The sequence below is a fragment of the Globicephala melas genome, chromosome 13 (assembly GCF_963455315.2).
Source record: "Globicephala melas chromosome 13, mGloMel1.2, whole genome shotgun sequence".
Lineage (NCBI taxonomy): Eukaryota > Metazoa > Chordata > Mammalia > Artiodactyla > Delphinidae > Globicephala > Globicephala melas.
Window position 1 is genome coordinate 70,501,202 of NC_083326.1, and position 16,529 is coordinate 70,517,730.

Genomic DNA, 16,529 nt, shown 5'->3' on the forward strand with positions numbered 1-16,529 from the left:
AAATTAATTTAAAAAAAACAACAAGAAAACAATGAGGAAATGAACCAGGTCTGGGAGACAGAAATTTGGGAAGTTATACCACAAGACTTCAACCCTTCACTGAGCTGGAAGCTCCCTCCAAGTCGGGCGGCACTGAGAACGCAGAGGGCGGACCCGCAGGGAGGAAGGGAACGCTGACCCATGCCTGCACGCAGGGACTCTAACCCACGGGCCAGGATGCCTCCGGCCGGCGGGGCACAGTCGATCAGCCACGGGCTGTGACCACCTCGCTCTTCTCGTGCAACAGTATCTGTCTTCTTGTGCCTGTGGTTGCGTGGACCGGTGGGAAAATCAATGTGATGCTGAAGGGAGCAAGGGGCTCATCTTTGCTTCCAGCTGCTCCCGGCTTCTCCGTCAACTACCTCACGCCCAGGGTTCCGTATTAACGTGGTGGGAGGACACGGGGGCAGTGACCACAAGCTGAGGCGTCAGTGACCACAGGAATATTAAACAAATGGGTGCCCACCCAGACTCCCCGCCAGCCCTGCCGCCCCATCCGCTGACTTCGCCTGAGCTGTTTCTGGCTGGGAGGGGAATCCAAGGGGTGGCCTATGGGGTCTCAGAGGCAGAAGAGAATGGGAAAATTTCAGATCAAACTCAACTCATAAGATGAGCTAATGGGGGAACCCTGGTGCATGCTTGCTTTCTCGAATACAGGCCTGACACTTCGTTCCTTTGGCTGAAACCCCTTATTCCCCTATCACTCCATCACCTCCTCAGCTGGACCTGGGAAAGCCAAACTTCCAAAGATAGCATTCACAGGCTGTGTCTCCTGGTGGATCCGCCCCTCATCTCCCACAAACCCCCACTCATTCTGAACCCGATTCCCTGAAAACCAAGGCTCCTCCATGCCTCCCTGCCTTTGCATACGGTGATCCCTCAGCCAAGCTCTTCCTCTCCCTGCACCAGCCAGAGGTGAGCTACCTGCTTCTTTCCAAGACTCAAATAAGACGTTATCTCCTCCAGGAGGTCTTTCCAGTCTCCCTGCTTCCTCCTCTGGGCATCCCCATGTGACACATGCCCTGGTCCCATCATGGACCAAGCTTGTTTCCACACGGATCTCCCAAACCAGGCTGAATGTCTTGAAGACCAAATATTAATCGTTGTGGAAATTTCACCCTCTACTCCAAGGCAAATGCCCCTGAGATGTTTGTTGTTGAAAGGAAGATGAGTAAGACACACCCGTGGCCTTCCAGGAGTTCACAACTAAGTCAGGAAATAAGATGGGCTTTGGACTCAAAGAGACCTCCGCATAAACCTAGGCTCTGCCGCATCCCGCTGTGTGACCCTAAGCAAGTCCCTTCTCCTCTCTGAGCCTCAGTTTCTTCATCTGTAAAATGGGGTAATCATAGTTCCCCCCTCACAGGGCTGCTGGGCAGTTTCGACGGGATGCTGCATGGAAAGCTCCTGGCACACAGCTGATGCTCCTGTCCCTCGGCTGTCACTGGTCCAGGAGCGTGTCCCAGGAGTCAGAGACAAGGTGCTCGCTCCCAGGCTGACTCTTACCTGCCCTGTGCAGGCGCAGCGCCTCCAGGATGTAGGACCCTGCAAGCTGCACCCTCAGTGCCGGGATGTCCAAGGGCAGGGACCCGCCTGCCCCGGGCTTGTCTCTACCAGGCTGCGGTGGAGTCAGAGACCCCTGCCCGCCTCTGCTCTCCACCACTGGGCTCGGCACCAGGCAGTGGATGAAGTGTAACTGAGACCGTCTGATCACGCTGATCAATGCATCCTAGGACAGAGAGGAGACGGGGCTGTGGTCAGGGCCAGGGTGAGACAGACAGGGGTCTGAACATTCCCCAAATGTATATGCAGTCTGACCTGGGCATCTCTGTGGGGGCCCTATGTCCTACACCAAGGACCTCCTATCCATGGCCTGATTTGTACTAATGAGAAATAAAGGACCTTTATAACAACCCTTATTATAACAGATGGAGAAATTGGGACATGGAGAGGACAAGCGAGCGGCCTAAGGCTGCATGGACCACTCGCCGAAAAGGAAGACTAGAACCCAGGACCTGGTCTGTGGGCTTTTCCAGTATAATATGCTATGAGTCATTTCTTCAAACCAATCCTTCCCACATCCCACCCTCCTGAGCTCAGCCTGACCACTTGTTTTTGGATCAAGGTGTCCAGGTGACATCTTTACAGCCAGTGCTGGATCCTGCCACCTCCCCTACGGAGAGCCTAGAGGTAAACATGCAGGCCTGCGAGGTGAGGAAGGCAGGCGGGGCTGGTCTGGCTGTGACATTTGTCACCTTGGTCAGGAGGGCAACTGCGGTTCCTGCAAACTTCCTGAAGCGGCTTAAGTTAAACCAAGGAGCTGAGGCTTTGGCCTCAGACTGGGACGGATCACTTTCCACCAAATTTCCTTGCTTCCCTGAGCCTCGGTCTCTTCCTTGGTGAAACGTGGGCGTTGCCCGCCCCTTCAGGCTCGCTGGGGAGCTCAGAGATGATGTGGGTGGGTAAGCCACCCTGGAGGCGGGCAGTGAGGCCACGACTCCACGGGGACAGGGCCCCCACTCACCATCTGAAGCTTGATCTGGGAGCACGGGGCCTTCCTCTTCACCGCGGCCAAGCTGCTGGCAAACGCCCTCCTCACCGTGCTGCTCCTCTGCTGGGCCTGCTGGGAGGTGCCCTCCAGGCCGGCCACGGCCCGGCACACAGGGGACAGCTTGGCCCGGGACTGGAACAGGCCCCTCAGCTCCTCCCTGGCAGGTAGGAGGGGAAAGAGAGAGGTGCTTCAGGGGGCTCACAGGGTGGAGCAAAGGGGACCCCCCTTGCCTCCTGCTAATCTGCCTCCTGAACCCTCCCCTCGAATCATACCCTAACTGCCTACTCTGTTCATGGTCCCTTCTGCCACACAAGCCTTTGCTCGGTGACAAATGTCAGCCCCTTCCTCCATGCCTCTCTCCCTCCCCTGACCTCAGAGCAGCTTTCCTTCTACTGGACATTTCCGTCACCTATGTACCTGCAGGAATTCTACCCCGCCTGCACTTCCTTAGAGGCAAAATCATCTCGGTTATCCCGAGAACAGGTCCAGTACACAGCAGGTGCTTACTGTGCTTGTTGTCGAACAGACAGCCTGAGCGCCAGGCAGACCCTACTGCGCCCTAGGAGGAAGCGGGGGCCCAGAGGAGGACCCGTGCCTCTCTGGTTGCACCAGCCCATCCCCTCCAGTGGACACCTGCGGGCACCTTCCATCGCTCCCTGCAAGTCTGGGCCCTACCCCGGTCCCAGCCCTCAAGACCCATTATCCACCCGACTCTACGCCTACCCGACTGTCCAATATTAAGGAAATGAGTCTTGCCAGCTGCACCAAGGGTGCTGAGAGAGGTTAGCTGCATGGCAGAGCGCACAGCCTAACATGGCTTGAATACACTCACGCTGAAATAAAAATCTGGGGAGGGAGCAGTGGGGGGCGTGAAGCCCCTGGAAGCAGCAGCCCTGAGAGCGAAGGATGTCGGCACCAAGCCCTGGTACAGGGAGAGAAGGTCGGGCCCACAGCCCTGACCCCTGCACGAGGACTGCCCCAACTGTGGGGTTGGGAGACCTGACTTCTGGTCTCCAATTCACTTTGTGCCTTGGGCAGTCACGTGTCCTCTTTGGACCTCCACTCCGTATATATAAAGCGAAAGCTGAGTGGGCATGAGAACCTCCTGGGAAGCCCCACCTGAGAGACTAGATGGGCCCAGGAATGAGAAAGCGACACCAGCAGTTCTGGTGCATCAGCGACCTTGGCTGCAGAACCGCATGCTAAGAAAAAGCACCGTTTGCTCTCAAAATCACCAACGCTTGGCTCTCAAGCCTGCAAGACACCCTGCTGGGATTTACCTCCAACCTGCCGTGCTCTCTCACCTCCAAGCACACACTGCTCCTTTTCCCCAGAACGTCCCCCACTCACCAGGCCATCTGATCAACCAAGGTGTGCCGCCCTTCCCTAACCCTACACCCCTCACTCAGCGTGAGCCATGGGATTTTAGAGCAGAAGGGAAATTTACAAGGCCACAAGACGTGTGCTGAGGGCCAGCTATGAACCAGGCTCCTTAACAAGCCATCTGTTACGTTACATCACCAAAGCTTGACAGCACACGTGTAAGCTTGGCGGCATCATTCCCATTTCTCAGATTGTGAAACTGTGACCCAGCTCACGCAGTTTGAAAAAGGGAAAAGCAGCATTTGTACATTTGCCTGACTCCAGAGCTGTGGCCTTGCCCGACAAACCCTTATGTCATGATGGAAAAAGCGAGAAACCCAGAGGAGGGAAAGGGACTGCCCACAGTCACCCAGGTGACACGGGGCAGGGATGGGACTTGACCCAGGTCTGCTGGCTCCCCACACAGCCCTCCATGTGCTCTTTACCCTTCCTTCTGCCCCATCCCCTGACTTGATCTCTCTCCAGGAGCTGTGCGCCCCTGAGTCCCCCCAGACACAGGCTTTCCAAACAACTCTGACCACCTAGACCCAAATCGTATCCCGGCTCTGCCACTTTTTTCTTTTGCTATGTGATCAAAGGCGAACCACTTGGCCTCCTGGGGCCTCAATTTTCTCATCTATAAAATGGGCCCAGGGATACAGTTGTTGTAAGAATTTTAAAAATGCTTATAAAGCATTCACCCTGATGCCAGGTGCATAGCAGGCGGTTAGTAAATGTTGTGGTCTGAGCTTCACTCGCGCGCGTGCACACACGCACACGCGCACACACACACACACACACACACACACAACAAGCATTTCCCAATAGCTCTTTGAAGTCAAAGCAGCCCTCTGCTAGCACTTCTGAGCAGAGCAGTCAAGAAATGCAGTGAGCTTTTTTTAATGCTACAAAACATTATCACTTTGGTTTTACGACCCCCTAGTTTGAAGATGTCCATAGAAGTCCTTCCAGTCACATCATCTACCAGATACTTGATGAAAGGCCAGAAGCCAAAATAAGAAGTCACAGCTTCCTAGCTTTTGTTCCACTTCCCCAGAAGGCCAGCTTTTCTCCTCAGCTGGACTCAGGCTGGCCCTGGGAGACACTGAACTGCTCCTATTTGAGTCCGGGTCTTTGCGACATTAGGGAGGGGTTCCTGTACTGCTCTCCATCACTGCGTTGCTGTGACTTCACGGCCCCAGCACCTCGAATGCCCCAGCCCATCCCAAGCCCTGGCCAGGCTCACCTCTTCGACTGCTGCAGGATCTGGGGGGCGTCCAGGGCCGAAAGATTAGGCTTGGCCCTGTGGAGCCAGCCCGTGAGGTCATAGCGCACGGGGTCGTGTCCCAGCTGGTGGGCGATCTCGCACTGCAGGGGCTGCTCACAGGTCCGGAGGGCAGAGGTCCCTGAAAGCAGATATAGGGCATGAGTCTTGGGACCTGGTGGGGACACTCTGTCATCACTTGGCATCACTGAGAACACGCTTTTCCCATTTTAATATGTTCCAACCTAGCTGAAGCTACCAGTTCCGGGCACCCATATTTCCCCTGCTTTGTGCATTTATGGGCATTACATCCAACCTCGATTCTGTTCCTCCTTGCTTTCTTAAACCCAGGATACCTGTTTTTCCCAACTACCATCAGCACACACACAATCTCCATGATTTTTACCATATCCATGTTATCACCTGGGCTATCATTTACTTAATGTTTTCTTTCAATCGACTCACATTTTTACCGGTAAAATGTATTTATACAGAAGCATTATACGGCAGATTTGGTGTGCCAGCCATATTTATTTTCTAATATTTGTGGAAATAAATACGAATTATTAAATATTTTGAAAATATGTGTGTGTACCTCCTGAAATTGTCTTGAATACCAGCTACCAAATGAATGCACAGCATATACTTGGGAGATGCTGGCAGACACCTGGTTCCAAGGGACAGAGCGGGAGAAACAAATGGGCTTGGAGTTGAGAAGACCTGTGTTCCAATCCTGACTTGACCGTTTATCACAGTGGGACAGGGGCCAAGCCACCTACATTTCTGAGCCTCAGTCTCCTCCTCTCCAAAATGTGGATTAGATAACACATGTCTCCCAGGGCGGCATAAGGTCTGAAGGAGATAAGGGGTGTGGAGTACTTTGGTGGGGCGCCAGAGCAGTCTCTCAGGAAGCAGCACTTAGTGGGCATCGCTGCCATTTCCTGCATTGAAACATTTGCTGATGTTCTGGAATCACAAAAGGTTGACCTTCACGTCCCCAGAGCCCAGCGTCATGGCTGGCACATGACTGGAGTCTGGAAGTGCTTGTGGAAGGAATGAATGAATGGATGGATGAATGAATGAATTCCTGATCATTTTTCATATCACTCTCATTGCAGTGATGCTCTCAGGCTGAGTAATGGCTCCAGACCAATTATTATCAGAAGGTGTAGTACCATCTCGGTTCTCGTATCTACTCTGAATGATCTTCCTACATTTTCTCATCCCGTGATTGTCAATGGGCCAACATGTATCCAGGATCTCGACTGCCTCCCTTAAATCTTAGTTTGCTTCCTCTACACTTCACTGAGCTAAGAAACGAAGGACCTGCGTTTCTTAGAACTCTGCACAAAATAAACAAAGTCCGAGAGTCTTCAGGTTCTGCTAAGTAAGGGGCATGGATTCTGCCGTCTGTTTGGCTGCTTGGAAATCCTTTGTGCTCACTTCCTGGACCTCCTCTACGTTCTGGATCATTAAAGTTACCAGAAAGGCACACTTCTGGTTAAGTGAAGTATCACTGCGTCAAGAGTGACCCATGAGCCCTTCAGAGCCGTGCAGTCCCTGCCCTTCCATTGAGAGAAGAGCAAGGGACTTCCCTGGCAGTCCAGTGGCTAAGACTCCGTGCTTCCAATGCAGGGGACCCAGGTTCAATCCCTGGTTGGGGAACTATGATCCCACATGGCACGCAGTGCAGCCAAAAGATTAAAGAATGAGAGAGAGAAGAGCAAGGGACAGAGCAGACACTCGGCCCTGGGACATACGTCCCCGACTCCCTGCAACGCTGCAGGTGTCTGTTTGCAAGGCTGCCTCCCTGCCCTGGACCAGAAGCAACGTGAGGGCAGGGGTCATGTCCATTCAGCATGATGTCCAGCAGCTAGCACAGAGTTTGCTTCGAATGATGACCCCAAGGGCATCTGGGGAGGGGGAGGAGGCCCAGAGTGAAGAAAGGCTGCTCATGTGTGCTAAGCCCTGGCCACCCTCCATCACTCAGTCCTCGCTCTGGTCTGTGATGTAAGCGTCACTGGCGCCCAGCATTCACCTTAGGTGAGAGACAACATACAGCGAGCTGGGTCAGCCAGAAAGCCCCATGTGTTCTGCTTGAGTGAACGTTCCCATTAAACGTTGGGACGATGATAAGAGCTAATCAGAAAGCCCTAGAGGCAAAATATATATATATTTTTTTAATACTGAAATGTCTGAGTTAATGTGTCTATCTCAGTCGGTCCAGACAAGATCTCTCCCCCGGGAACCGAGAGCCTTGCAGCATCCTGCTCGGGGTGTCCGGGACCGGCATGGTCAGGCCTCGCAGGGAAAGGACAGGGGCCGAGGGTCCTGCCCCAGCCACACCCTACACGACACTTTCCACTTCTGACCCTACTCTCTGTGTCTTTAGCTGAAACATCAGGATGAAAACATTCCATTCGAGAACTCCATTTCATTCGATTCTGGATCACCAGTGTGACTGGAGCAGAGCAAGCGAGGGGTGGGGAAGAGAAGATGGCAGGTATCCACGGGGGCCCTGCTATGCTCCAGGCACTGGGGAGACAGCAGAGAACAAGACAGGGGCACCCCGCACCCTCGGGGCGTACTGGGTGGTCGGGGGATTGACGAGAAGCAAGCAAACGGGTCACCAAACGTCGCAGAGCCCAAAAGGGGCCCCGAAGGAAACAAGCAGGGCGTCTTGTGATGGGACAATGTGGCTGAAGAGGGGACAGCTACAGACAGGGGTCAGGGAGGCCTCTGAGGAGAGCCCTCGCGCAGGGAGCTGAGGGAGCATGTACAAACGCTTCTAGGCGCACACAAGCTCCTCCGTGCTCACACCGGCCCCCAGGGTTATCACCATCTTACAGACGGGAGAGGGAGGCGATTTCCCAGAACTCACACTCATTGCAACTAACTAGTGGAGCAGGGATGCAACCCAGGTCTCTGGGGTCCAAAGCCTGGGTGGGCTTTTAACAGACCTGCCTCCTGGCTTCCTGTGGGTCTACTGTCCCCCAGAAAAATAAAAACCATTCCAGAACCCTGGAGACATCTCCTGCAGACAGAGGCTCCTTTCATAACCTGGAGAAGGGTCAGGGGTCTGGCTGGCTCTCTGAGTGAGGCCTCCCGGGCGCAGCACCAGCTCCGTTCTCTGTGCCTATGGGGCCCCGGTCAGCCACATGGCTTCTCCAAGGCCCCAGATGCCCCCGGGAGGTGGGGCGTGGTGGAGCACACAATGCCCAGCTCAGACTAAGGGCTCCACAAATGGCAGTTTCATCTGCCCCTCCATCCCCGTTCACTGGCTGGCAGAGGCGGACGTACCTCAGAAAACAGAGGTGACCTTCAGGAACAGAGATGACCGCTGGCAGCATCACATGGAGCACTAGGGCCCCCTCCGCAGCCCCGGCGGAGGCAGTCCAGGGCTGCGCTATGACTGCCCCGGGCCCCGGGCACTTTGCTTTCATGAGCCCCTTCCTCGCTCTATTTCCATATATATAGATATAGATATAGAGAGATATGTATTGTGTGTGTGTATACATATACATACACACAAAATTACATTTCACGACTGTTGGTATAAAAGCAAATAGATTAATATTAGTAATATATAAGTGTATTATATTAGCTTACTACAACTGCCATAACAAAGTACCACAGACTGGGTGGCTTAAACAACAGAAGTTAATTTTCCCACACTTCTGGAGGCTGGAGGCTGGAGGCTGGAAGCCCAAGATCAAGGGGTCGTCAGCAGGGCTGGTTTCATTGAGGCCTCTCTCCTTGGCTTGGAGATGGCTGCCTTCTCCCTGCATCTTTCCTCTGTGCATGTCTGTGTCCTAATCTCTTCTCCTGAGGACCAGTCATATGAAATCAGGACCCACCTCAATGACCTTATTTAACCGTTATTACCTCTTTGAAGACCCTGTATCTATATAAAGTCACATTCCGGGGTGCTAGGGGTTAGGAATTCAATATGTAAATTTTTTTGCAGGGGGAATACAATTCAGTCCATAACATGTACTTAACCTAAACGTTCATTTTTTCTTTTTTTTTTTTTTTTTTGCGGTACGCAGGCCTCTCACTGCCGTGGCCTCTCCCGTTGCAGAGCACGGGCTCCGGACGCGCAGGCTCAGCGGCCATGGCTCACAGGCCCAGCCGCTCTGCGGCATGTGGGATGTTCCCGGACCGGGGCACGAACCAGTGTCCCCTGCATCGGCAGGCGGACTCTCAACCACTGCGCCACCAGGGAAGCCCCTTTTCTTCTACTTTTAACAGAAATCAAAAGACTTTCACGGGCCGCTAAGAGTACCACGGGCCCCAGGCACTGCCCCTCTTGCCTGGGGGAGGAGTCGGCCCTGGGCAAGTCGCCGCAGACCCAAGCTCTCCAGGAGCCATTGGGGTATTAACGCTCTGGGCACGGTCCAGGGAGAGCGGCTGGAGCCAGCAGGTGGTACTGCTGTTTCTGCTGCTGTCAGCAAATCCAGCGCAGGAGTGCTGGCGGTGTATCCCGGACACAGGCCCCAGCCCAGCGGCACTGAGAGCTGTCACACGTCTTTCTCCAACTCTTCCTCCCAATTTCTCATAAGCCACTCCAGTCAGACGGTCACCCGCAACGCTCCCATTCGAGTCGTACTTGTCTGGGTGGTCAGTGACCTCCACGCAGGCTAAGTCAGTGCAACTCCTCAGCCATGCCTCACTCGATCTTTCAGGAGCATTCAACTCGGTTGGTCCGTCCCTCCTCCTGCGGCTTCCAGAGTGCCACATCCTCCCACTCCCCTCCTCCAGCCCCGGCCACTCCTCCCCGGCCACCTTTGCTGGACACAAGCTTTGTCCCTGGCCCCTTGACCTTGGAACGTCTCAGGGCTGAATCCCTGGCCATTTTCACTGCCAACCCTCATTCCTTTAGTGATCTAAACCAGAACTGTGGTCCTCAACATCTTACAGGTTTTTTGTTTTTTTTTTTTGCTTTATCATACATCTCCTCTGCTAGAATGTCAGTCCCTTGGGGTGGAGATTTTTGTTTTGTTCACAGATGTATTTCCTGGCCTAGGGCAGTGGCCACATTTTAGGTGCTCCTGAAATATCTGTTGAATGAACCAGTGAATGAATGACCCCACATCCTGACCACCATGTCACTTAGGACCTAAAAGACCTCAGAGTGTATTTGTCTTCTTACATGCCTGGGGCTGCCCAGGTGAGGGGGGCTCACAGAGATTTAGATCCAGACAAGGCTTGTGTCGAATCTGCCTTCTGACACTCACCCTCTGCGTGATGTCAGACAAGCGTCTCTACAAGCCTCTCTCTGGAGCTCACTTTCCTCATCCTGGGGGGTAAGAATATCGACCTCCCAATACGTGAGAGAATTCTACCAGACGCTGCATAGAGCTCAGAGCACGGGCCCCCCGTGGAGCGCGGACAGCATTCCTCCAGCTCGTGCATCCACAGGGATGATCTTCTTCGCATCAATAGCCTCGGCCTCATCAATGACGTCACACCTGGCCGCTGATGACGAAGCTCCTCAGGTACATCCTCTCACCCAGTCACAGCACTGGAAATTCTGGTGAAAGGGAGGCCAGGGCGAGCTCCAACCCCATTGCTCAAGACTACATGAGATCTGTTCGGTGCCACGTTGGTGAAAGTACGAATAGCCGGACTTGAACTTGAGGCTGACACGTGCCAAACCCTGTGGTCTCTGATTTCGCTGTCCCAGCTCGAAGTGTCCATCTCGCCTCACACTTTTCCTCCTGCCAGTCCAGCCCATCACCCAGTGCTGGGGACGCTGCCTGCTCGGTACCTCCATAGTCTGCCCACCTCCCCGGGGCAGGCAGCTCCGCTCTCACCTCCCTGGCCTCCTTCCTATCGTGTCTCCACACTGCAGTCTGGGTGAACTTCCTAGAACATGAATCTGACCATACCCGCCACTGCCTAGAATCCTTCATGGCTTCTCATTGCTCTTGGGTTAAGACCAACGTTTTCTGTGAGGCCTGCAAGGGCTTGAGGTCTGAGCCCAGATGACATCTCCTGCCTTGTCTTGTACTGCGCTCCCTGCCCTCTGTCAGATTTACCTGCACACCTCCCCCCCGAGGGCCCCCGGCTCCCAGAGAAATGAGGTCTGCCTGCTGCCCACCACCAAACCCCAGCCTGCCATCTCAGGCTCAGCGGCCACACACGTGCTTATGTGTTAGGCTGTCATCTCCCCCTGTCCCCGACTCCCCCCAGCAAGGACACGGAGCCCATCAGTGCATTTGTTGCCATATAGAATGGTACCCAGCACACGGTAGCTGCTCAGGACACTTGAGGAATACATGAACGAATGAACACACAGATGAACGAAAGCACACCCAGGCACGTGCACGGACGTTCCTGCACTCAGACTCCCCACCCTGCCGTGCAGGCCTCGTTGGGGCGTTGACAAAGACAGATTCTAACCCCAGGCTGGACTCGGCACCCCGCCCCGACTCGCTCCCTCACCTTCAGCGCCTTTCTTCTCAAAGGCGGCACAGAGGCGCTCGAGCACCACGCTGTCCCCGGAGCCCTCCACCCGGACCTCCTCATCCAGGAGCCAGAAGAGGCCCCTGGCGTCCTCAGCACCTCCTCCGGCTGGCAAGCGGACCTGGCAGATCAGGATACACTGAGGAGTCCTGATCCCCTGACGGAGGCCAGGCCCGGGTTTCCCTTCCCACCCGTGGGAGTCGGGGGCACCTGCCTCCCAGGCATCACAGGCCTAGATCCACACTCCCACTCACTGCAAGACCCTCAGTGTCGAAGCCACAAAACTAACAGCCTCTTGGTTACAAGGGGTCCAGATCCTGCCTGTCTTCATTGCCAGGGTGACCTTGGGCAACTTAACTGCACCTCTCTGAGCCTCATTTTTCCTCTTTTGCAAGATGGAGAGTGGTAATACTTTCCTCCGAGGGCTGTCGTGAGGGTTTAATAAGGGCGAGCACTCTATAAACTACACATCTCTGGCTCCACACAGGCAGCTGGTCTATTCGTGCACAGCCAAACATGAAAGGATTAATCCCATCTGCATCACTTCCTCTTAGAAGTCTTTGTACTTTTTTAAACTAAAATCTTGAGGGGCAAAAAAAAGTTCCCAAAGCATGTCTTACAGAAGGTGAAGTTGGTTCAGGGGCACAGACGCGGAATTCTAAATCTAGCTCCCAGCGTCAGAGACCATCCAGGCGACCCTGAAGCTTTGCATACGGGAAACTGAAAGAGGCCTGGAGAGTCTGCGGGACTCATCTGAGGGCCCACAGCGGGCTGACACATCTGAAAATGGTGCCAAGTGGTTAAAGTGGGAATGTGATGCATATGATGGCCAACGGTCCCAGTGTGCCTGGGGCCAGGGGCTTCCCAGGACGTAAGGATTTCAGTGCTGAGGCCAGCAAAGTCCCTGGCAAATCAGCACAGCTGGTCACCCTAATTCAGGAATATTAGTCCACACCCCGCTGAGAGGGGTCCAGAGAGGGGAAGGGACACGTCCAGGGTCACATGGAGAGGCCCAGGGGCAGAAGTGGACCTGGATCCCAGGTATCCTGAATCTTCACCTTGGCCTTATTTGCTGGGGTTGAAACCTACAGTCAGCCCATCCCCAGAAGGCAGCTGTTCCAGCCACTGCCCAGGGGGCCCAGGGATGCCATGGTCCTTCCCTCCTTGCACTGCCCGGGTGGTCCCTTCAGGCCTGCCCCTCCCAGGTGAGGAAGCAGGACGGGGACGGGGAACCAGCCGAGAGGTGCCAGCAGGAAGTAGCAGCAGGCGTGAGGGGCCGGCTGGGCGCACAGACTGAGAGCGCTTTGCAGGGGCAGGCACAGCCTGCTGCGAGCCCAGAGAAGCCAAGGGACCAGGACAAGGTGTCCAAGTGCAGGAGAGACGCAACCTGTGGGACACCTACTGTGTGCCACACACCCTGCAGGGGCTTTACGTGCCAGATACCACGGGCGTTCACGACAACCCAGGGGACACCATCTATCGTTCCCACTTGGGTGATGAGGAAGCTGAGGCTTGGAGAGGTTAAGTGACGTGCCCAAGGTCACCAAGATCGGACCGGAGCCCAGCAAGTTCCATGGCCCAAGCACTTTCACACCAAGATGAGCAATGGCCGAGGGCAGCTCTGGGAGACGGTTGAGCATAGGTGCAGATCTGGGGTCAGCACAGTGGGTTCTGGGGCTGGGGAAAGGGAGGTAACGACTCAGGTCTCCCCCAAACTAAAGCCTGTCTGCCTCCAAGAAGCTCAAGGGCCTGGATCCACCATCGCCCCCGCTCTCCATCCCCCAGGGGCCCCTACGGTCCCAGTCTCTGCTGGGCACAGCACCTTCTGCTGAACACCCGAACTTTCCAGGTGACAGGGCTGGAGACCACTGGGCACCGGCCCTGGACTCCCCTCAGCTCAGACCACAGTCCAAGTGTGGGTGCGTTCTAAGATGCAGACTCAGATTCTCAACCTGCTGGGATTTAAATATTCTTTGCCCAGGCCACACCCCCCAGACCAATCAACGCAGAATCAGGGAGTGGGTCCCAGCCGTCTGTGTTTTTAACGATTCCTGGGTCATGCCAGGTGCAGGCAGTTTTGAGATCTAGTAGCTCAAAGGCTCAAATCTGCCAGGATTTCTAAAGGCCGTGCGACACCTGAGAGGCCGTGTTACCTGCAAAGGACTCTGATCGACAGCGGCCACCGTGGTCCCCAGGGATGGCTCCGGGAGCTCAAACTGCACAGGGACATCCTCCTAGAGAGTCACAGAAGTTCAGCATTAGCTCCTTCCACGAGCTGAAGGGGAAGAAACTTCTGAAGGAGCAAAGAAAAGTGAGGACTTCCATCGTCACACCTTGGCCATTTTTTTTGTGTGTGTGTGGTACGCGGGTCTCTCACTGCTGTGGCCTCTCCCGCTGCAGAGCACAGGCTCCGGACGTGCAGGCTCAGCGGCCATGGCTCACGGGCCCAGCCGCTCCGCAGCATGTGGGATCTTCCCGGACCGGGGCACAAACCCGTGTCCCCTGCATCGGCAGGCGGACTCTCAACCACTGCACCACCAGGGAAGCCCCAAGGCCATTTTTTATTATTTGTTTTTAATCATGGTAAGAGTAGACATGGCATAAAATTTAACATTTAAATCATTTTTAAGTGCACAGTTCATTGGTGTAAAGTACATTCACACTGTTGTGTAACTGTCACCACCATCCATCTCCAAAACGTTTCTTACCTTGCAAAACCGAAACTCTGCACCCATTAAACACCAACTCCCCATTTCCCTCTCCCTATTTCTGTGTCTATGAATCTGACTCCTACAAATACCTCGTATGAAGAAAATCGTACAGGATTTGTCCTTTTGTGACTGGATTATTGCACACTTAGCACAATGTCCTCAAGGTTCATCCAGTCGTAGCATGTGTCAGAATTTCCTTCCTTTTTATGGTTGAATAATAGCCCCTTGTGTGAAGAGATCACATTTCTTTATCCATTCATCCACTGATGGACACTCGGGTTGCTTCTACCTTTGGGCTGTTACAAACGATACTGCTGTGAACATAGGTATACAAATATCTCTTCGAGACCTTGCTTGAAATTCTTCTGGGTAGATACCCAGAAGTGGAATTGCTGGATCAAATGATAGTTCTATTTTTAATTTTCTGAGAAAACACCATACTGTATTCCACAGCAGCTGCACCATTTTTATTGTGCACAAGGGTTCCAGCTTCTCTACATCCTCCCCAACACTTCTTACTCTTTTTAGTCTAGTGGGTGTGAAATGGTATCTCAATGTGGTTTTGATTTGCATTTCCCTGAACTAGTGATGCGGAACATCTTTTCGTGTGTTTATGGACCATCTGTATATCTTCTTTGGAGAAATATCTATTCAACTCCTTTGCCCATTTTTAATTGGGTTCTTTTTGTTTTCTATCATCACCCCTTAGCCTTTGTGTGAGAAGAAAGGATATAGACCAGCATCCCAATAACATCCTAATACTGTTCATCCTCAGGGTGGCCAGCAATCATGGTGAGAGCTTTATCAGGAACTGATAATTCAGGGCAAACTTTTCTAATATTTACTGAGTACCTAATAAGCGCTGGGCTGAGTGCTGGGTGCTGGATGGAGCAAAAAAACTATGGATAATAAGAGTTGGCATATAAAAGTAACCAGAAATATCCAGATAATGCTATGCTCAAAGATGTTCATCACAACGCTGTTTATAACACCATAAACATGGAAATAACTCAGATGGCCAAAAGAGAGTTCAGACAGAATCAGACATAACCACAAACATGCATCCTTACTAAGAGCTGTGAATGGAGTGAGGAAATGTGAATAACATAATGCTGAGGAAAAAGACTATAAACTCGTGTGTACAGATGGATGGGGAATCTGTAGGGAAGACCATATATGGAAAAATGGCTGGTGTAAGACACAGACAGGGCAGTGGTAACAGTGGCTGCCTCTGGGTGGTGGGGCTAAAAGAGATTGTGTTTTCTGCTTCTTGACACTTATACGCACTTTCCAGTTTTTAAATAAAAAACATGTTTTACTCTGATCATCAGAAATAAGTGAAATATTATGGGACAAAAAAATATGATGGCTGCTACTATATGTGGAATGCCTAATACACATTATGCATTTCTCTATCCCACTTCATCAAATGCTCCGAACAGCCCCTTTAGGCAGTACGGTAAAAATGACTGTGAAAATAACCGCCACCTCTCCCCTTCCCCGTATCCACACTCTCGGTACAGATACGGAAGTTTCTCCCATCAAGAAGTGGATGCCATTTCCCCACCCCGTGAGTCAGGGCTCAGCCTTGGACTTGCTGTGATCAACTGATTACAGCAGAGGTGACGTTGCCAGTTTCAAGTCTTGGTCCCAAGGGGCCCTGAGCACTCCTGCTCACTCTCTTGGACCCCTGCCCAGCGCCATGAGAACAGCCTGAGCTAACCTGCTGGAGGACAGGGCACTCCTGGAGCACAGGTGAGTCATCCTAGCCAAAGGGCTGCCTGGATCAGCTCATGGCCAGCTGACCTCCAGACACAGGGGAGAGCCAGCCAAGAGCCATCTACCCAACCTGCCTCTGACCACAGGCACATGCTCTCCCAGCCAAGACCAGAATAGCTACCTAGGCAATCCACAGACCTGCGAGCAATAACAAAAGGTTATTATTTAAGCTACTATGTGTTGGGACAGTTTATTATGCAGAATTATTGCGGGAAATGGTAACTGATACAGGAGTATTGCTATTTCTATTTTACATGTGATAAAATTGAGGTTCAGAGAGGGTGAGTGACTTTCCGAAGGCCACACAGCCAATAAGTGACAGAGTTAAGGTGAGACCCCAGGTCTCAGCAATGCC

General features: G+C 53.1%; 1 protein-coding gene across 1 annotated transcript in view; it reads right to left on the minus strand.

Moving 5' to 3' along the window:
- MYO18B (myosin XVIIIB) overlaps nucleotides 1-16,529 on the minus strand; it is a 221,074-nt gene that overhangs the window by 149,195 nt on the left and 55,350 nt on the right. The window contains exons 15-19 of the mRNA XM_030859841.2: nucleotides 13,838-13,918; nucleotides 11,664-11,805; nucleotides 5,199-5,358; nucleotides 2,564-2,747; nucleotides 1,546-1,768 (exon numbers count right to left, since the gene is read on the minus strand). Of these exons, the coding sequence (XP_030715701.2) occupies nucleotides 1,546-1,768; nucleotides 2,564-2,747; nucleotides 5,199-5,358; nucleotides 11,664-11,805; nucleotides 13,838-13,918 (790 nt within the window). The remainder of the gene's footprint in view (nucleotides 1-1,545; nucleotides 1,769-2,563; nucleotides 2,748-5,198; nucleotides 5,359-11,663; nucleotides 11,806-13,837; nucleotides 13,919-16,529) is intronic.